Source organism: Choloepus didactylus, chromosome 8 (genome assembly GCF_015220235.1).
Source record: "Choloepus didactylus isolate mChoDid1 chromosome 8, mChoDid1.pri, whole genome shotgun sequence".
In the NCBI taxonomy this organism is placed as follows: Eukaryota; Metazoa; Chordata; class Mammalia; order Pilosa; family Megalonychidae; genus Choloepus; species Choloepus didactylus.
Genome location: NC_051314.1, coordinates 4459220 through 4480438, shown reverse-complemented (window position 1 = coordinate 4480438; position 21219 = coordinate 4459220). Strand labels below are relative to the sequence as shown.

The 21219-nt window shown below is 50.8% G+C and overlaps 1 protein-coding gene across 6 annotated transcripts in view; it reads left to right on the top strand.

Moving 5' to 3' along the window:
• Positions 1 to 21219, top strand: part of TBC1D22A (TBC1 domain family member 22A) — a 397174-nt gene that overhangs the window by 270028 nt on the left and 105927 nt on the right. For 5 of the 6 annotated variants that reach the window (XM_037846180.1, XM_037846182.1, XM_037846181.1 and 2 more), the window contains one exon: positions 5331 to 5458. The exons of the other annotated variant lie outside the window; for it this stretch is intronic. In XM_037846180.1, the coding sequence (XP_037702108.1) occupies positions 5331 to 5458 (128 nt within the window). The remainder of the gene's footprint in view (positions 1 to 5330; positions 5459 to 21219) is intronic. 6 annotated transcript variants of the gene reach the window in all.

Here is a 21219-nt window from a genome sequence, read left to right as displayed (position 1 = left end):
TTGGGGGGAGGGTGATGAATTTATTTGCAGAGTTAGGCTTAGAAGAGAAAGTCCACATTTGAGCAACAAAAGAGGTTCTCTGGAAGTGACCCCTAGGCATAATTAAATGTGGGCTCAGCCTCCTCTTTACAGCCATAAGTTTTGCCTGAGCAAGCCTCAAGATCGAGGGCTTGACTTATGAAGTGGGGGGAGGAGGGGTTGTAAGTTCACAGAGCGTATGTTATATCCACACTAATCCATCCATATCTCACATTATCATCACTTTGTTGTACAATCCTCATTACTCTCCATTTTAAACAATTCTCATGACCCAAAACATCTCATAGCTCTTGTCAGCCCTTTTGTCCCTAGTATTTGTGTAATACTAGTATGGTATTCTTATTAATTATAGTCCCTAGTATGCAATATATAGGTTTTTCCCATATATCCTTCTGTTGTCAACTCTCTGTGCTAGTGTCATACCTTAGAAGTATATCATGCAAACGCCTATCTATATTTGTGGTGCTGATCTGTGGGAAACATGCCTTTAAACAACCCCTTTCATTCCTATTTGCTTTCAATACAGCTCTGAAAGTTATAATCCCATGAACAAACAATCATCACCCCTATCCATTACCAGACCTTTGAATTCACCATCGTTAACATATCTGAACATACTAGATTATCATTCCCCCTCACTAGCTACTTTTTATCATTAGGTCCCCTATTTTCTTATGAGACATTGATTTTACATTGTTCAGATAGTTCATAGAAGTGGTAACATACCATATCTCTCCTTTTGTGTCTGAGTTATTTCACTCAGCATTATATCTCCAAGGTTCATCCATGTTGCATATGTTTCAGGACCTTGTTCCTTCTGACTGCTGTGTAGTATTCCATCATGTGTATAGCACATTTTGTTTATCCACTTGTTTTCTGAAGGACACTTGGATTGTTTCCATCTTTTGACAATTGTGAACAATGCTGATGTGAACATTGGTGTACAAATGTCTGTTCATGTCACTGCTTTCAGATCTTCTGGGTGTATACTGAGAAGTGGAATTGCTGGATCATAGGGTAATTCAGTATCTAGTTATCTGAGAAACTGCCAAACTGTCTTCCAGAGTGGTACCACTGCACATTCCCACCAGGGATGAGTTAGAGTTCCAGTTTCTCCACATCTTCGCCAGCATTTGTAGTTTCCTGTTTGTTTGACGGCAGCCATTCCTGTGGTCTTGATTTGCATCTCCCTACTAGCTAGTGAAAATGAACATTTTTTCTTGTGCTTTTTAGCCATTTGTATTTCCTCTTCAGAGAAATGTCTTCATATCTTTTGCTCATTTTATAATTGGGCTGTTTGTACTATTGTGGTTGAGTTGTAGGATTTGTTTATATATGCAAGATATTAGTCTCTTATCAGATACATGGTTTCCAAATATTTTTTCCCATTGCGTTGGCTGCCTCTTCACCTTTTTGACAAATTCCTTTGAGGTACAGAAGCTTTTGATTTTGAGGAGTTCCCATTATCTATTTTTTCTTTCGTTACTTGTGCTTTGGGTGTAAGGTCTAAGAAGTGACCTCCTAATGCTAGGTCTTGAAGATGTTTCTGTACATTATCTTCTAGGAGTTTATGGTGCTGTCTCTTATATTGAGGTCTTTGATCTACTTTGAGTTAATTTTTGTATAAACTCTGAGATAGGGGTCCTCTTTCATTCTTTTGGATATGAAATGTCCAGCTCTCCTCCACCTCATTTGTTGAAGAGACTGTTCTTTCCCAATTCAGTGGGTTTGGGGGCCTTATTAAAAATCAGTTGACCATATATATGGGGGTCTATTTCCAAACTCTTAATTTGATTCCATTGATCAGTATGTCTATGTTTATGTCAATACTGTGCTGTTTTGACCACTGTAGCTTTCTAGTGGCTTCAGAGTCTGGAAGTATAAGTCCTCCCGTTTCATTCTTCTTTTTTAGGATATTTTTGGTAATTTGAGGCCCCTTTCCCTTCCAAATAAATTTGATAACTAGCTTTTTAAACTCTGCAAAATAGGTTGTTGGAATTTGGATTGGGATTGCATTGAATCTGTAGATCAGTTTGGTAGAATTGAAATCTTAAGAATATTTAGTCTTCCTATCCATGAGCATGGAATATTTTTACACCCGTTTAGGTCCTCTTTTGTTTCTTTTAGTAAAATTTTGTAATTTTCTGTGTAGAGGTCTTTTACATCCTTGGTTAAGTTTGTTCCTAGGTACTTGATTTGTTTTAGTTGCTATTGTGAATGGAATTTTTTTTTTTTTTTTTTTTTTTGATTGCCTCTTCAGTTAGGTCATTTCTAGTGTATAGGGACATTACCGACTTATGTGTATTAATCTTATATCCTGCTACTCTACTGAATTTGTTTTTAGCTCAAATAGCTTTTTGGTTAAATTCTCAGGATTTTTCAAGTATAAGGCTCCTCCTGGGCCTGTGCCGGCCCCTGGGGGGGCCTGCACCCTGCTGCGGCCCGGAGCCCTTGGCAGGTGTCTCTGTGGAGGCAGCAAGTGGGGGCAGTGCAGCCCTGGGGTCCCATGAGCTGCCTGGGCCCAGTTAGCCTCCTCGAAGGCAGCACTGGGCCCCTGGCAGGGCAGCCCCCGTCCCACCAGCCATCGGGGGCTCATTCGCCGTCTGGCTTGTCAGGGTTGGTCTTGTAGCTTGTGTCGATGCCTCTTTAACGGGCCTGGTCCACCTCCGTTCCCCCACGCAGGTGTCCTGCGTCAGGAGTGGGCTCTGTCCAGCTGAGGACAGCAGCAGTTTGGGGGCGGGGTGGCAGTGAGGAGCAGGTGCTGTGAAGGGCTGTCTCCCAGGATGGGAAGTGGACGTGGCCATCCCCCCAGAGCCTCCTCCCTGCCAGGCCTCTCCCCGCAGGCACCTCCAGCACCTGCGGTTCTGACTCAGCTCGGGGCTCTGAGGTGGGGTGATCGCGGGGGTGGTCCTCCATCCCCACCCCACCTCCTGCTTAGTGGCCGGGAAAGCCTTGTTTCTGAAACATCACACGTTATCAGGAATATGAGAAAAACCAGTAAAGGCCAGAGTCCAGCTTCTCTCCTGTATCTGTTCACCTGCCATTTCTAGAACTTTCTTTGGGAGAACTGAATGTCCAGGGTCACTTCTTAGGGCAACCAGTGTGGACTGTGAGCCTGGGAGAGAAGGAATGTGCGACTCAGGAAGGAGGTCAAAGAATAGACATGCTTGGAAGGAGCTCTCTTGTTACCCCAGGTTAAAAAGAGACGAGGGAGCGCTCCAGCCTTCGCCTGGTCTGTGGGCGAAAGTGGCTTCTCCTCATGCGCCAGCGCCCGTGCTTCCTCGGCACTTCAGAGCAAGGACCCTGGAATGGGAGTGTTGCTTCCTGATAATTAGAAGCTGTTCTCCCTGGAGTGACATTTCCAGGATTCCCAGGACCTTGGAGCTCCAAAGCCTTGCTCAGTAGGGAAGGCAGGGATCTTTTTTTTTTTAAATTCCATTTTATTGAGATAAATCATGCAGTCATCCATGGTGCACAGTCAGCTGTTCACAGTACTTTCAAACAGTTGTGCATTCATCACCCCAATCTATTTTTTGAACATTTTCCTTATACCAGTTAAAGTGAAAATAAGAATAAAATATAAAAAGTAAAGAAGAACACCCAAATCACCCCGTTCTGGTTTGCTAATTCTGCCTTTTCGCAAATACCAGAAATGGATCAGCTTTTATAAAGGGTTTTTATTTGATTACAAAGTTACAGTCTCAAGGCCATAAAGTGTCCAAGATAAGGCATCAGCAATCGGGTACCTTCACTGGAGGATGGCCAATGGTGCCCGGAAAACCTCTGTTAGCTGGGAAGGCACGTGGCTGGCGTCTGCTCCAAAGTTCTGGTTTCAAAATGGCTTTCTCCCAGGACGTTCCTCTCTGGGCTGCAGCTCCTCAAAAATGTCACTCACCGCTGTTCTGGGCATTTGTCCTCTCTTAGCTTCTCCGGAGCAAAAGTCTGCTTTCAAAGGCCGCCTCCAGAATGTCTCTGTAAACTGCAGCTCCTCTCTCACTTTGGGTTCTTCAAAGTGTCCCTCTTGGCTATAGCAAACTTGCTCCCTCTGTCTGAGCTTATATACTGCTCCAGTGAACTAATCACGGCCCACGCTGAATGGGCGGGGCCACACCTCCATGGAAATTATCCAATCAGAGTTATCACCCACAGTTGGGGGAGGTGCATCTCCATGGAAACACTCAAAGAATTACAATCTAATCAACACTAGTACGTCTGCCCACACAAGATTACATCAAAGATAATGGTGTTTTGGGGGACATAATACATTCAAACTGGCACACAGCCCCTCTCACCCTATTTTTCATTTAGTTTTTGTCCCCATTTTTCTACTCATCCATCCATATGCTCGATAAGGGGAGTGCAATCCACAAGGTTTTCACAATCACACTGTCACCCCTTGTAATCTACTTTGTTATACAATCGTCTTCAAGAGTCCAGACTACTGGGTTGGAGTTTGATAGTTTCAGGTATTTACTTCTAGCTATTCCAATGCATTAAAACCTAAAAAGAGTTATCTAGGTAGTGCATAAGAATGCCCACCAGAGTGACCTCTTGACTCCATTTGGAGTCTCTCAGCCACTGAAACTTTATTTAGGAAAGCAGGGATCTTAAACTGTTGAGTTGCAGTTTGTCGCAGCTCGATGAGAAAGGATGGTTTCATGGCTGATGGAGGATCGTTCTGTGCTTCTTGGTCAACCCTTGTTCTTTTAGAGGCCCATTTGTCTCCGTGGGTCCCTCCAAACTGGAATTCACAGGCTGCCCAGCCCAGGGACAGGCCCCCCCTGCCCCGCCCCTCACCTGTTTGGCCCGGGGGCGGCTGGCGCGTTTTACCTGGTGCAGGGTCAGTGCCTCCCCTCTCGCTCGCCCTGAGCCCTGCCCGGGGCTCCAGCCTGGGTCTCGTGGACCTGCCCTGGGGCGGTGGGACATGCTGCACTGGCCGCACATCCTGGCCTGTCGGGTGGTGACTTTCAGAGCCAGCATCCTCGTCTGGAAGATGGGGGTGGTCCTGCTCATCTTGCCGGGTTGGGGGCATAAAGCACCCCCACTGTGGCCTGTGCTACCATCATCATCGTCATCAACCTCTTGCCTCAAGGGAGTCCTGGGCACTCCAAAGTCTTCCGTTAACGGAAATTCCTTCTGTGCTCCGCGGGGGCTGTGGCTTGCGAGCCCCTGTTTGGGGAAGTGGGGTGCTGAGTCAGGCATAGGGACCTCACGGAAGCAGGTGCCCTGGCTGCTGGTGGGTTCCGGAGGGCTCTCCCTGATGGCTACGGGCCTGTGTTTGTTTCGTGCAGAGCCAGTCCATCGGCACCTGGAACAGCATGAGGTGAAATACCTGCAGTTTGCCTTCCGCTGGATGAACAACCTGCTGATGCGGGAAGTGCCTCTCCACTGCACCATCCGCCTGTGGGACACCTACCAGGTGGGTGCTCACTGGGGGACACCTGCCAGGTGGGCGATCGCTGCCCCTCCCGCGGGCCTGGGGACACCTGCCAGGTGGGCGATCGCTGCCCCTCCCGCGGGCCTGGGGACACCTGCCAGGTGGGCGCTCGCTGCCCCTCCCGCGGGCCTGGGGACACCTGCCAGGTGGGCGATCGCTGCCCCTCCCGCGGGCCTGGGGACACCTGCCAGGTGGGCGCTCGCTTGCCCCCTCCCGCGGGCCTGGGGACACCTGCCAGGTGGGCGCTCGCTGCCCCCTCCCGCGGGGCCTGGGGACACCTGCCAGGTGGGCGCTCGCTGCCCCTCCCGCGGGCCTGGGGACACCTGCCAGGTGGGCTCTCGCTGCCCCTCCCGCGGGCCTGGGGACACCTGCCAGGTGGGCGCTCGCTGCCCCTCCCGCGGGCCTGGGGACACCTGCCAGGTGGGCTCTCGCTGCCCCTCCCGTGGGCCTGGGGACACCTGCCAGGTGGGCGCTCGCTGCCCCTCCCACAGCAGGGGCCCTCCAGGGAGCCGGCGCCCCACACCCCTCCCTGGCCTCCTTCTGGCTCTGCCCTGCGTCTCGGGGTACATTTGATTTTGCCTTTGAAGTGTCCTCAGCTGAAATGAGGTCTTTTAAGCCCATTTCTGGCATTTTTGTCATCTGAATAGATGTAAAACAGGGAGAAAGGTTTATGCCGTCCCATTTGTAGCTGAATTTAATTCCCACGATGTGCTAGCTGGCGACGTACATTTTGAGCAGGGTCCTGGAGGGTGGTGAATAATATTTAAAACTCCAGGTAAGTCTGAGTTACTTCTGCCAAGAAGATTCACACTCAGGATCACCACTGGCTATGTTTTGAGTTACTTATAATAAAGATTTCTTAAAAATCATTGACAGATTCAGTCCCATAATGGAATGTCCTAGTCTGTGCTAATTTTGATGGAATTCATTTCTTGAGGAGATTGAGTTTTCTGGAGCCAAGCACCTCTGTTCCCCAGTGTCTCGTGCTTAGTCCAGCACCTTTTCATTGTGTTTGCGATGTTTGCTGACGTGAAGACACACGGTGGCGTTCACCTGATGGCCTTTCCTCATCGGCTACAAACAACAGGCGCCACTACGTGGGAGGGGAGCCAGCTCTCTGTGGGAGGGAACACGCTGTTTTTCATTCTTACCCTTTAAGAGGTGGGTTTTCTTCTGCAGCGTGTGCTGCAGCACCCCTTCCTGTTGGGGTTGGGGCTCTGGAGGCGACGTGGGCACTGCCTTTGGGGTGGGAGGGGTCTTGGGCAGGAGGCTCGGTGTCAGGAAGCACAGGCCCCACACACTGGATTGGGGCCGGCACTGGAGCCTTGTGCACACCCTGAAGATGGAGGCGGATGTAGGGGAGTGTTTTAGTTTCCTGGCTGCTAAAACAAATACCATGCAGTGGGTTGGCTTAACAACAGGGATTTATTGGCTCTCGGTTTCAGAGGCGGGAAGGCCGGCGTCCCCTGGTTGGCTGGCAGTCTCTGGGTCCCTTGGCTTTTCCGTTGCGTGGCAGTGCACGTGGCGGCGTCTTTCCCCCTTCTCTTTTGGGTTCCTGGACGTCCATCGTCTGGCCGCTCCCCTGGCTCCTCCCTCTGTCGGACTTTCACTCTGCTGGTGAAGGACCCGGGAATCCCCACTGAAGCCCCCCTGACTCAGTGGGCCGCACCCTCACTGAAGGGGTGTCTCGAAGCGCTCTCGTTTACCAATGGGCCCTCACCCCTCAGCACATGGGTTGAGACCAGGAGCTTGTCAAAGTGGGCCCACAGCTCAGGCCACCAGGGGCTGTTGTGACAGCCACCACGCATGGCAGGGGGCTTACACTGTGGGGTTCATCGGCTCGTGGCCTTGAAGCTGGAGTGAAAATCGGGGTGTCGGCATGGAGGTGCTTTCCCTCCGTGGCCTGCACATGCCGCTGCTGCCTTGCCACATCCCTGGGGTTCCTTGGCTTATGTCCTGCCCTGAGTCCTACGGCCAAGTCCGTTCCTTTTCCTTCTGGACTCTTACTGACTTCCAGCCTCTCCCTGTGGCCTTCTCTGGCCATGGCTGAATTGCTTCTGCTTATAAAAGACTTCAGGAATCCAATTAGAGCCCATGGTCTTTCAGTTGGACCACATCTTACCTGAAAGTCCCATCTCCCAGAGGTCCTATTTACAGTGGGTTCACACCCACGGGAACATGTATCAAGAACATGTGTTTTGGGGTGCATAATTCAACCCACTACAGGGACCTTAGAGTGGGGCACTCTGCATTTGGGGCTTTCTGAGCAGCTGCCTCTCGGGGCTTCCTCCTCCCCCATAAAAGAGAGATGTCGGTCTGGACCAGGTGTCTTTCCCCGGGGCAGGGGTACTGCCTGTTGGCTTGCTGGACTGCCGCCCCTGGGTCTCTCTTTTGCTTCCACCAGAATCTTCTGGAATAATCACCTAAGCCTAGGCAGGTGGGCCCTGGCTGGGTGTTGGGGGGGAGTGTGTAGCTCTGCAGCCCTGGCTCTGGATGTCGCCCTTCTGTGTTCGGCTTGTGCATTCCAGTCAGGTTCACTGGGGAAGCCACTGCTGGTCAGTAGCTTGTCCAGATCCCCCCTTGGCTTTGCTTTTCCACGTGCTTGGCAGCTTCAGAATTTCTGGCCAGTCACATTTGTTGGGACCTAAAGCCCACCCTTGGAGTGAGTGGTAAAGCAGCTGCCAGTCTGGTGCTATCCACCAGGTCTCTGTAGCATTACAGGAAACATGCTTTTCCAACCCGTAAACCGTGAACGCCCTCCGCTTGTGATTGGCTTGGCTGTTCGAGACCTGCCTTCCCTCATTAAACAGCGTTCCTTGTAATGCCAGCCCCGTAGGAATAAAGTGGGTATTCAGTCAGTTGCATTTTGAGGTGCCAGAAAATGGATTTGCTCATCTGTGGTCCTGTACCCTTGGCTAAGGTTCCTCATAGGGAGGAAAACTTTCCACACGATTGTGGCATCTTTGTTGAGTTAATTCGCCTGAAATTAAATTTTGTCGTGAGTTGGCCCATTTGTACCATGGACTCATGCTGGAACTGACAACACCCGGGGCATAAACCTTTTCATAACTTAAAAACTGTGAGTATTTCTACCTTACAGGGCCAAGGAACCAGGAAATTGTGCTGCCTCTTTTGGCAGCAGAAATACATAGTAATCATAGTGTGATCAGGATCACTCTCCCGAAACTGGAGCGTCTATTCTCTGGGCCGTGGCATCTTTCGGTGACTTTAACCCCTTTTGAGTTACCTTAAAATCCTCTTGGGACCTGTGTCGACAGAAGGTTACAAGCACCTGCCCGGTCTCAGGCCCAGAGCTGGGTGGTGGAATGAACTCAAACACACGGCATTGTCTCAGCATGGAAAAAGGATGAAAGAGCACAAACGATCCAGAAATACCCCAGACGGGCGAGAGACGGTCCCTGCCCCAGGGGCATATGTTCATTCATTCAGGCCTTGCATCTTCCCTAATGGAAGTGTGCCCTGATGTCGGGGGGTCCCATGGGTGGGGTGGCCCCTCTGGCACGTGTCCTCAGGCAGTGAGACCCTGGGGCCTGGCACAGACCCAGTGCCAGCCCTGCCGTTTGCTGTCCCAACCCTCCACAACCAGCCTCTGAGCCTGGATTTTAATTACCTTGAGAGAAACCTTGGGGCTTGTTTTGGTTGTAGCCAGTCGGCAGCTGCAAGTTGAGTTAATCAGTTTCTAAGTTCATTGTCGTCAGTGGTTCAGGCCAAGCTGGCTCTTGTTTTATTTATTTGCTCCCTGTTCCCTGCCGTGTAAGTCCTGTCTCTAATGTGTTTAGGCATGTCGGGCTTCGTTTCAAAGTGAATAAAAGGAGACCCAAATTGACAGGGAGATGATCAAACAGGTGTTTCGAGTCTAACAGTGGCAGAGCCTGTGGGAGCCTGAGCAGGGCTCCGTGAACCCGGCCCTCTCTCCTGGGTCCTGGGGGACCTGTGCGTCTCAGTTCTTTTCCTGAGGGCCTGTACCCTGAGCCTGATAAAGAACCAGAGCTGGAGTTGCCCCTGGTGCAGAAGGACCCTTAGCAGCCGGCAGCGCCGCCCCCCGAGCCCTGGGCTGTAAGCTGGGATCCCACAGGTTGCGATGTGCCTGAGTCCCGTGGGGACCCAGAAGAGAATTCACTGCCCCCTATCCATGGCTGCTGGCCCTGGAGAAGAGGACAGGTCAGTCCTGGAGCAGAAGCAGGCCACCCAGGGCCAGGATCCAAGGCAGTGGCCTGAGGTTCTCCTGGCGGGATGGCTGCGTGCCAGCTGGCATGGAAGGCATCCTGGAGGAGGCAGGCGGGAGCTGGCTTTGCAAGGAGGGTGGGGTTTGGGGAGGAGGCATGGCCCTGGCTTCTGGTGTGCACCCCCCACCTCGGGCCCAGGGTTGCCTCCCCGCTCTGGGTCGGACACCTGCAGTTTCCTCTCTCACCAAAGCAACAGATGGGGACTTGGTGCAGAGCCCATCTCTGGCTGCCTGAAGGAGCTTGAAGAGGAAATCGGCTCATCTCTCCTGCTGTGGCCTCACAGACTTACTCCGAGGGGACCCCTCCACTCCCCCAGTCCAGTGCTTAATTAGCATTTCCGCAGATGTGCTGGGAGCCAGGACAGATGGCACCGTGTGGAAACTAGTGCCCTCCTGCAGCTGGAATACTGCCCGTTGCCCGCAGCTTCTGTACGGCCGGAGATGCTGTCACGCCTGACCTTGCACCCTGGAGGGAGCCATTGATGCACCCCCTTGGCCAGAGAGCTCTCGGGCTCCCGCAGTGGTGGGCCCCTCTTCTTGTTGGCCCGGGAGGGTCTGAGCTGCCCAGTGCTGACTGTGGTCATGGGGCTGACCCGGGCGGCTTCCATGAGGATTTCTGCCTTCCTGGGTGTCCCCACCATCTCCCCACTGCCCTCACCATGTCCCGACTCCCAGGTCCCAGCTCGGGCATGGCGCCACTGGAGGCCAGTGTGGCGATGGGCTGCTGCAGCTGTCGGAGCTCCTTGATCTGGAGACACATGGGGCAGAACTTCCTCCTCTAAGCACTGCCATTCGGTAAGGATCAAAGTGTGTCCGAGGGCAGTGGGCCCCGGAAACCCCTCAGGCCCCAGAGCTCTCGGCCGCTTTTGCCCTGTGAACTCCTCAGCCACGGGCTGTCCCAGCAATGTTCCGGGGCCTTGCCTGGGACCTGCGTTGTCAGTCTGGCCACGGAGCCGCCCCCAGGGAAGTCTCTGTGCTGCTCTTCGGAAGCAGGTCTGAATGGTAGTGCGCTGCAGAAGGAACGCGGGAAAGTGAGTCTTCGCGAGTCTTTCCTCTCCTGGACGCCTGAGCACAGGGAGGCTGTGTAGTCACATGTACTCTTGTTCCTTATTTTAACTCAGAAATAAGTCTGTGAGTTTAAAGGTCACGATAGGAGAGTGTGCAGGAGCCACTTCCATGGCCACCGAGGAAGGGAAGAGGTGTGCCATTGCACGCTGGTCCCCTCGGCCTCTGGCCGGCAGCCACCCTCCTTCTTCCGCGCCAGCCTTCACCCCAGAAAGCGTCTGGGTGCCTGTGGAGGACCCGCCTTCCCCGACCATGTTGCAGAGCAGCAGCTGTGGCCCTGGCCGGCTTCTGTGATGGGGATTCTGCTGTCGTGGTGAGGCAGCCCTCGCCCCTGTAGGAGGATAGCGAAGACGTTCCTATGGCCCTCATCTGAAGCAAACACCTTGCTCTGAAGAAGAAACCAAAGGAATAAAAGGGAAGTGCTGGCACCACCACCCTGTCCACTGAAGTGCTGGTTCTCCGGGCTCTGGAAACTCAGAGAAGCTGTCAGCTGGTTGGTCTTGGCAGGTCAGAGTGGGCAGGGAGAGGACAGGGAGAGGACGGGGAGAGGACGGGGAGAGGGCGGGGAGAGGGCGGGGAGAGGGCGGGGAGAGGACGGGGACAGGGCGGGGAGAGGGCGGGGAGAGGGCGGGGAGAGGGCGGGGAGAGGGCGGGGACGGGGACAGGACGGGGACAGGACGGGGAGAGGACGGGGGGAGGACGGGGGGAGGACGGGGAGAGGACGGGGACAGGACGGGGACAGGACGGGGACAGGACAGACGTGGCAGAGCCGGCGACTGGGGTTGGCCGGGTGTGGTGGGGCAGCCAAGCCCCTGGCCAGCGGGTTGTTGACCTGCCTTCGCCACCGGGAGCCTTCCCTCTCGGGACCCCTTAGCTGCTTTTCCTCTCTGGGCCATAGGATAAAAGTTTCTCAGCAAGATACAGAGATTATTCTACCAAGTTCATGGTGGTTGTTAATACCACACATTAATGGGACCACCACACAACACCCATTCGTGAGGAAAACGTTGAATAAGTTAGGAATAGCAACAAACTTCCTTAACCTAATAAAGGGAGTATATGAAAAATCTACAGCTAACGTTAACGGTTGGTGGTAAAAAAAAAAAATAAATAAATCCTTTCCCTTAACATAAGGGGAAGGCAAGAATCTCCTCTCTCACACTCCTATTCAATCTTGTACCAGAAGTCCTAGATAGGGAGTGCATTACAACAAGAAAAGGAGGTAAAAAATGTATGTATTAGAAAGGAAGAAATAAACTTCAGTTTATTCATGGAATACATATTGTCTGTATGGAAAATCCTGAGGAATCTATGAAAAAACTCCCAGAACTAGTGAGTGAGTATAGCAAGATCATCAGATACACAGTCAATATATAAAGGTCAGTTGCTCTCCTGTATACCAGCAATGAAAAATTAGAATTTGAAATGTTAAAAAAAAACAAAACCATTTGCAATAGCACCCCTGTTCTAGTTCGCTGATGCTGCCAGAATGCAAAACACCAGAAATGGATTGGCTTTTATAGAAGGGGGTTTATTTGGCTACACAGTTACACTCTTAAGGCCATAAAGTGTCCAAGGTAACACATCAGCAATCGGGTACCTTCACTGGAGGATGGCCAATGGTGCCCGGAAAACCTGTGTTAGCTGGGAAGGCACGTGGCTGGCGTCTGCTCCAAAGTTCTGGTTTCAAAATGGCTTTCTCCCAGGATGTTCCTCTCTAGGCTGCAGCTCCTCAAAAATGTCACTCTTAATTGCTCTTGGGGTATTTCTCCTCTCTCAGCTTCTCTGGAGCAAGAGTCTGCTTTCAATGGCCGTCTTCAAACTGTCTCTCATCTGCAGCTCCTGTGCTTTCTTCAAAGTGTCCCTCTTGGCTGTAGCTCCTCTTCAAAATTTCACTCTTAGCTGCACTGAGTTCCCTCTGTTCGTCGGCTCATTTTTATGGCTCCAGTGATTCAACTTAGACCCACCCCAAATGGGCAGAGCAACACCTCCATGGAAACTATCCAAGCAGAGTCATCACCCACAGCTGGGTGGGGCGCATCTCCACCGAAACACTCAAAGAATTACAATCTAATCAACACTGATAACATCTGCCCACAAAAGATTACATCCAAGATAATGGCGTTTGGGGGACACAATATATTCAAACTGGCACAACCCCCAAAATGAAGTACTTAAGTATAAATCTAACGTATTATGGACAGGATCTGCGTGTGGAAAACTACAAAAACACTGATGAAAGGAATCAAAGAAGATCTAAATAAATGGAGAGATATTCCATGTTCATAGGTTAGAAGACTTACTATTGTTAAGATGTCAATTTGTCAAAACTACATCCATAGATTCAACATAATCACAATCAAAATCCCAGCAAGCTATTTTTTAGATATTGACAAACTGATTCTAAAGTCTGTACGGAAAGGCAGAGCACCCGGACGGTCCTCCACAACGCGGAGGAGAGGACAGAGGTGGGCTGATTTCAAGGGTACAGGAATGAAGACAGCGTGGCACTGGTGTGGGAATAGATGCGGAGATAATGACACCAAATCGAGAGCCCAGAAATAGACACAAACAAGTAGAGTCAACCGACTTTTGACAAAGGCAGAAAGGCAATTCAGTGGGGAAAGAATAGGCTTCTCAACAAATTGGAACAATTGGACGCCCGTATGCGGGACACTGACCCTGGATCCCGACCTTGTATCGTCCGCACAGGTTAGCTCCAGTCGGGTCATGGACCTTCATGTAAAATGTAAAATTATGACACACATAGAAGGAAACATAGGAGAAAATCCATGTGACCTTGGGTTTGGTGCTGAGATTTTTGATATACCATTAAAAGCATGATCCACGAAAGAAAAAAATTGATAAGTTGGACTTTATTAAAATAAAAAACTTTTGCTTTGTGAAAGACACTATTAAGAGAACAAAAAGACAAGTCACCAAACTGGTAGAAAATATTTGCCAATAAATGACATACCTGATAAAAGACTCATATCCAAAATATATAAAGAACTCTTAAAACTCAGCAATAAGAACACAAACCACCTAATTAAAAAATGAAAAAAAAATATTTTTTCCCTTAAAAGGAAAAAAAACAAATGAGCAAAAGATCTGTACAGACAACTCACCAAAGCCAATGTACAGATGGCAAATAAGTACCCCAAGAGATTTTTAACAGCATTTGTGATTAGGAAAATACAAATTAGAAAAAGGAGATACCATTACACACCTATTAGACTGGCTAAAATTGAAAACACTGACCCCACCCCTTGCTGGTGAGGCTGCAGAGCAATAGGGCTCTTGTACTTTGCTGGTAGGGGTGCAGAATGGTGCGGCTACCTGGGAAGGTGGTTTGGCAGTTTCTTACAAAGCTAAACATAGTTTTACTGTACAATTCAACAGTTGCACTCCCAGGTGTTTGGCCAACTAGTCTGAAAATGTATGTCCACACAAAAACCTGTGTGCAGGTGTTCATAGCAGCTTTTTTCATAATTTCCAAAAACTAGAAGTAACTAAGATGTCCTTCAGTAGCTGGATAGATAACCTGTTGTACATATGCATAGTGGAATATTATTCAGTGATGAAAATGAATGACCTATCAAGTCCTGCACATGTATTGATGAACCTTAAATGCCTGTTGCTAATGAAAGCAGCCAGTAGGAAAAGTTACATACATCTGATTCCTTTTGTATGGCGTATTAGAAAGGGCAAATCTGTAGAGACAGAAACGGACCAGTGGTTGCCAGGGACTTGGGAAGAGGGGAAGATGAAGCACAGGAGCTTGTGTAGGATGGAAAACTATTTGTATGATATTGTGATGGTGGATTCATGACACCACGCATTTGTCAAAACTCATAGAACTTCATAGCACAGAGGATGGACTGAACCTTAATGTATGAAAATTTAAAAAAAACCTTTTACGGTGTTGGGGGATCCCAGGATGGAATGCATACTATGAAAAAATAGAAATCTAATTATATCACAAATTTGTCAAATAGCCCTGCTCAGGGGGTGGGAGGCAAGGCACTGACTTAAGCAACTTTGGAAATGAGTGGAATTGGTAAAAGTAAAGGCAAAGGGTACTGCACGTAAGCACTGTACTTGAGTTGATAAAATCGCATCTCCACAGGGGTACATGTTACCAATTCTGAATATTGATATTCATGCATACTGGATCTGAACAAACTTTAAATAGATGATGGGTGGTAGGGGCCAAACTTCTTACTCTAAGAGCCAGGGAGGAAGCTGGGATGATCCATGAGGTACTGGATTAGAGTTGGAGACATCAGTATGGACTCATTTTTAGTATAATATAGGGAACAGATTCATGTAGAAATGCCTGTATTTATGTGTATATACCTGGTCACTGTGCACACATATTTCCCAGCTCTGTCAGCGCAGGGGCCTGGAGACAGAGGCACCCCAGGAGGACAAGCTCACCCAGCCCTCAGATCTTGCTTCCCCGTAAAAAGAGTCACAGGTCTTCGGAGAAATAGCAGGTTCCAGGACTGGGGCAGAGCTTGTTCTAGCGCTGGGGAAGACGAGCCTGGGGCTTATTTGGAGTGCGAAAGTGAGGATGTGCTCAAAACCCCACAATGATGGGGGACCCAGGAGCCAACTGAAAGAGCCCTCAGTGGCCAAAACCAGAATGATTTGAACAACAAAATAAATAACGTGGTATTAGATTATAACTCAAGATGTAAAAGAGAGACCCACGAGTCCTGGCTGATATCATAAACAATTGAATAAATAAATAGGAAGAATACACAAATCTTCTGTGAGGGTAATTGCAAATGATTTGTGTAGACAGTTGCCCCTCAAGAGGTGGAGCATAAACTTCCCACCTCTTGAGTGTGGGCTGCCGCAGGGACTTCCTTCCAAGGAAGGCAGAGAGGAAAGGGGTGGGGGAGGCAAGTTCAGGGCGGGGGACCCGGCAGACGCTCCCTCGGTCACGTCCTCAGGGTCGGCACCTGATGGGAGGCAGCCTGACGTGGTCGCCCTCTCAGAGCCCGTAACCCCCTCTCATCAGGGAAACACAGGCAAACCCCAGTTGAGAGACATTCCTCAGAATACCTGACCACACTCCCCAAACTGTCAAGATCATCACACACAAGGGACCGTCACCACCCAGAGGGGCCTGAGGAGGTGTGACTACCAAAGGTGGAGTCCCATCCCGGATGGATCCTGGAACAGCCACAGGACATTAGGTAGGAACTTGGGAGACCTAAATATCCGTTTAACCACGCTTCCATATTGACTGTGACAAACGTGCTGTAGTCACGGAAGATGTTAACAGAAGGGGAAACAGGGTGTGGGGTACATGGGAACGTCTGTACTATATTTGCATTTTCTGTACATCTAAACAACAAATAAGTTTACTTTCTAATAAACTAAAATAAAAATGTTATTAGAAAGACGGCTGCCACGGGCCCTGGTGTGGAGGAGGCACGTGGTAAATAGCAACTCCTTACCCCCTTCTTCCTTTCCGAGGAGGCGTCACACTGTCTGCTTTTCCTTCTCGGCGTGGCCCGGAACCCAGCTGTCCTCCGAGTCCGGGTGAGTGGCAGATGGGCCCCGCTGGCTGGCCAGTGAGACAGTGATTCTCATCTCCTAGAAACCAGAGTGTGGCTGAGCCCCTGGGGGGCTGACAGGTAGCTCCCGCCCCTCACCGTGGGTTTCCCAGCCCTCACTTGGTGGGCTCACCTGGCACCAGGCTGGGCTGCCCTACAAACCCTCCTTTCCCCACAGCCTGCCTCCTCCTTTGCCTTTGATTTGAGTTTAACAGGACAGGGGCTTGCTGCCCCCTTGGTTCGAAGGAACCCCAGGTTGTTTCATAGAATGTGGATCCAACAATGGCATAATCTGGATTTACTTTACCTGATCTTCGGAGGAGTTGGCTTTGGGGTAGAGGAGTTGGAAGGAGGCTGTGGGATGTAGGGGTGGCCTGGGAACTGGGTTCGGAACCTGCTCCAGGCCTTCTGTGCCTCCCTTTCGTCATCAGTAAAAGGTGGTGGTGCCAGCTCCTTCCTCGTACGGTCGCTGTGGAGACCACGGAGTTCACGAAGGGCTTGGACCCTTGCCTGCCAGCTGACGAGCTCTCTGTCCTGCCGGCCGCTGTGCTGCTGCTTGTGATTACAACTTTTCTCATCTTCATCATTGTTCCGGCATCTGAAGAGCTTTGACCTGGGCACGTCCCTCTGTCTCTCTGGACTCAGTTTCCCAGTTGGTGAAGTGAGGGGTCCGAGCCGGGTGGTTCCTGAGCCTCTTCTGATTCTGTTACGCGTTGGAGAGGTCACGTTCTCAGCGATTCGTCCCGTCAGCCGACCCCGGCGCCTGCCCTCAAGGGCTTGGCTTCCAGGGAACATGTAGGAGAGAAGCACTCAGGCCCGCACTTGAGCTGGTCTTGAAGTTAGCATGTGCCCGTCCCCTGCCGGGATGCCCCCTCCCCTCCTCTTTAACCTTTGAACTCTAATTCTTCTTCAGGGTCCAGCTGGGTTCCACCTGTATTGGAGGGCATGGCCGCTGCCGCCTGGGCCTCCTGCCCAGCTGTGGGTTGAGCCGCTCTCGGAGGGACATGCTGGGGAAACAGAATTGCAAACAAAATCTTCTCCCAATACGGAGAACCTCTCCACAAAGGTGGGAGAGAAAGAAAAATAATGTGACTGTTACATAGGCTTTCAACTAGAAAGCAACATGTTGTAGGCAACCAGAGGGAGACAGAGGGAGTGTGGCCCTTCCTGCAGGGCTGGGCGGGCGGGGCCCTGCAGATGCTCTTCCCAGATAAACTGTAGAGGACAAGTGGGAATTAACTAGATTTTAGTAAGTTAAAGGCAGAGGGTAGTGAATGTGCAAAGGTCCTGAGGCAGGAGGAGCATGGCCTGCTGGGGAGGGGGCACAGGGCTGGCCCAGAAGAGAGGAAGAGAAGGTGGGCTCATCCTTGTGGCCTGGCTGAGGCAGCAGGGGCCATCGGAGGTTTCCAGGGAAGGGTGGATGATAGCACAGGGTTGCATTTTGGGGAAAAAACAGTCAATGAGGTGGCATTATTCAGAATTGCCAAAAACTGGAAGCTACCCTGGTGTCCATCAACTGATGAATGGATAACCAAAATATGGTCTATCCATACAATGGAATATTATTCAGCTGTAAAAAGGAATGAAGTTCTGATGCACGCTGTAACATGGATGAACCTTGTGAACATCATTTTGAGTGAAATAAGCCAAACACAAAAGGACAAATATTGTATGTTCTCATTAATTGAACTAATTATAATAAGCAAACTCTTGGAGTTAAATTCTAGACTACAGGAGAGAAAATGAGGGTAGAGAATGGGAGCTGATGCTTAATTTGTATAGAATTTTTAACAAGTTGATTGTAAATGTTTGGAGATGGTTAGAGGTGATGGCAGCACCTGACTGTAAGCATAATTAACAGCACTGAATCGTGTGTGTGTGTGTGTGGTTGAAAGGGGAAGTTTAGGGTTGTGGTGTCACTAGAAGGAAAGCTTGAGGATGAAACCTGGGACTGAATAACATGGTGAACCCTGGTTGTGGACGATGACTGGGGTTAGAATACAAATATAGGAAAGTTCTTTCATGAACTAGAATAAATGTATGTCACTGTTACAAGGTGTTAATAATAGGGTGGTATATGGGGAAAATACAAGTAATGCAAACTGTGGACTGTGGTTAACAGTAATATTGTAGTATTCTTTCATGAATTGTAAGAAAGGTACCACACCAATGCTAAGTGTCAGTAATAGGGGGGTGTGCTGGTTTGAATCTATTATGTACCCCAGAAAAGCAATGTTATTTTATTCCAGTCTTGTGGGGGAACACCTATTGTGGGTGGGATCTTTTGATTAGGTTGTTTCCCTGGAGATGTGACCCACCCAATTGTGAGTGGGACATTTTGATTAGATTATTTCCATGGAGTTGTGACCCTGCTCATTCATGGTGGGTCTTGATTAGTTTACTGGGGTCCTTAAGAGAGCTCAGGGGCCAACACAGACCCAGATACTTGGAGATGCAGGCAAAAAGACGTTTGGAGATGCTAAGCTAAGAGAAGAAGTCCAGAGTTTGCCCTGGAGAAGCTAAGAGAGGACCCCCAGATGCTTGGAGAGAAGCACCCTGGGAGAACAAACCAGGATGCACAGGACCTGAGAGAGAGAAGCTAAGAGAGACAGAAGCCCAGGGACATTTTGGAGAAAGCCATTTTGAAACCAGAGCCCAGGAGCAAAGGACCAGCAGATGCCAGCCACGTGCCCCCAGGTCACGAGACAGAGGTCGGGCCAGGGCCTCATCAGCCCACTGTAGGGATGGCTCTCCACAGGCCGCCTCCCCCACACTCGGTTTGAAACATGTCTTGGGGTATCTCTGACCAGGAAAGGGTTGTTTTGCTGCTGCTGTTGGATCATGTGGTGTTTAGTCCTTGTTCCCTATTTTATATGAAATCTTTCAGGTTTATGTCATTTTCTTCCATGTGGCCCGTCCACCCTTCACCGCCCCAGGGGATGCCACTTGCGAAGCCAGTCTGAGCTGAGTCCTCTCCAGCCTCTTCCAGGAAGCTCCTGGCCCTGCTGCCTCGGGGTGGCCTCCTTGAGCCGGTTGATGCGCTGACACACAGTTATGGGGTCCCCGTTTTGTGCCTGGCCCTGATCTCAGCACTGGGGTAGTACTATGGAGAGGTGGGGTACCCAGCTCAGAGAGCTTCTGTCCCAGTGAAGAGATGCTGATGACCAAGTGCAGGAGAGGTGGCTATTGGGTGAGGGGTGGCCGAGGCCCTGGCTGGGGCATTCTGCTTGTGGACCCTCCTCGTGCCTGGCACAGAGGGAGCCCGGCCTGGGCACCACCAGGGCTCGCCCCTTGTTTGCCAGGTGAGGCTGGGCCTTCCCAGGAGCCTTGCTGCACGTGGGGCCGGCATGGGGTCAGGCCATGACGGTTCGTTGTAATCAGAATTGCAAATTAGTGCTGCTGATGTTCTCCTGAGCCGAAAGGAGGCATACCTGGCAAAGACATGTATCTGTCCGTCTGTCTGTTCATCCCTCCATCCACCTATCTGTCCATCATCTGTCCATCTGTCATCCGTCCTCCACGATCTGAACTCCTGCTCTGTGTGAGGCTCTGTGTACAGCCTGGGACCCTGTCAGGGTGTGGAAGGAAGCGATGTGCCCCGGGAGTCCCGCTGGCCCGGGAGGTGGACATGTAGCAGGCAGTGAGGTGCCGGAAGTTGATGCTGGGGCCGAGGTGGGCACCTCTAGCTGCCCAGGGCTGGGGCACTTCAGCAGGGCCTTGAGGTGAGCAGGTAGAGATGTATCAGAAGGGTGGGCTGGGACCTGGTGCCCAGGGCGGGGCTGGGACACGGAAGTCCCTCAGCCTCGGCCTCCACGTGGGGTGGTTCTGAGGAGTAAACCAGTGACCCGGCCAAGCCTGAAACAGTGCCTGTCCTTCACACTCTGGTTGGTGCTCCTTAGGAAGGCACTTTGAGCCTTTCAGGCCAAGGCCAGGGTGGGAATTTCACCCTCGGAGCCCGGCTGTGGGTGGGCAGTGTGCTGGATGCACATCTGCCCTGAGCCTCCCTGGCCAGCTGCCTGATGAGGGGCGGGCAGGGAGGCCTGTGCCATGGCCTGGGGCTGCCGCTGCCGGGTGGGCTGGCCGCCTCCCATCTCTCCCAGACCCTTGAGGCCCGGCCCCTCATTTCTCAGTGAACCGGGAACTGAGTGCGATGGATTGGGTTGATTGAATAAAACTGGAGAAGCAGGTCTCCTTACAACATACTTTTTCATAAACGCATTAAGATTTGAGGGAGTAAGCATTCCATGTCTGCCTGTCTATGGGAAGCAGGCATCGATCACTGTCAGCTGCAGAAGGTTTTAGAAATGAGAAGATTCAGCATGGCTCGGCTGCTGCGGCTAAGTTCCCAGGGAGGAGCTGAGAAGAGGTGTATCTGCTGCTTCCGAGTGGCAGTGAAGCCCGTTTCCCAGGGATTTATGGGTAGTAAACAGAGGAATGTACTTAGCACCCTGTGACTTTCTTTCTTTGTATTGCAATCCCATCAGTTTTATGAGGGCTTATTCCGGGCTTGGGGACTATGGGGGAGGCAGCTCCTTCCTTGCAGGCAGTTCCCTCCAGCATGTCAGGCCGGGTGAGCTGGGGCCCAGAGGTGTGCCCCGAGTGCTTCCTGGGCACGGGTGACTCTCCAGGTGAGGGCTGGGAAACCTGTCCATTTTTAGACCACAACGTGGGGTGGAAGTCTCCCCATTTTGTAAACAAAATACTGACTTGTACTTATAATAAGAGAAGTGGTGAGCAGGGCACATTAGTCTCTGTTTTCTAAGTTTATAGCAGATGAGATAGCTGTTGTTTCTTAGATGTTACTTGATGAGTCACTGTGCACTGCAGCGGCCCTGGCTGCCCGGGCTGCTCCTTGTGGCTGG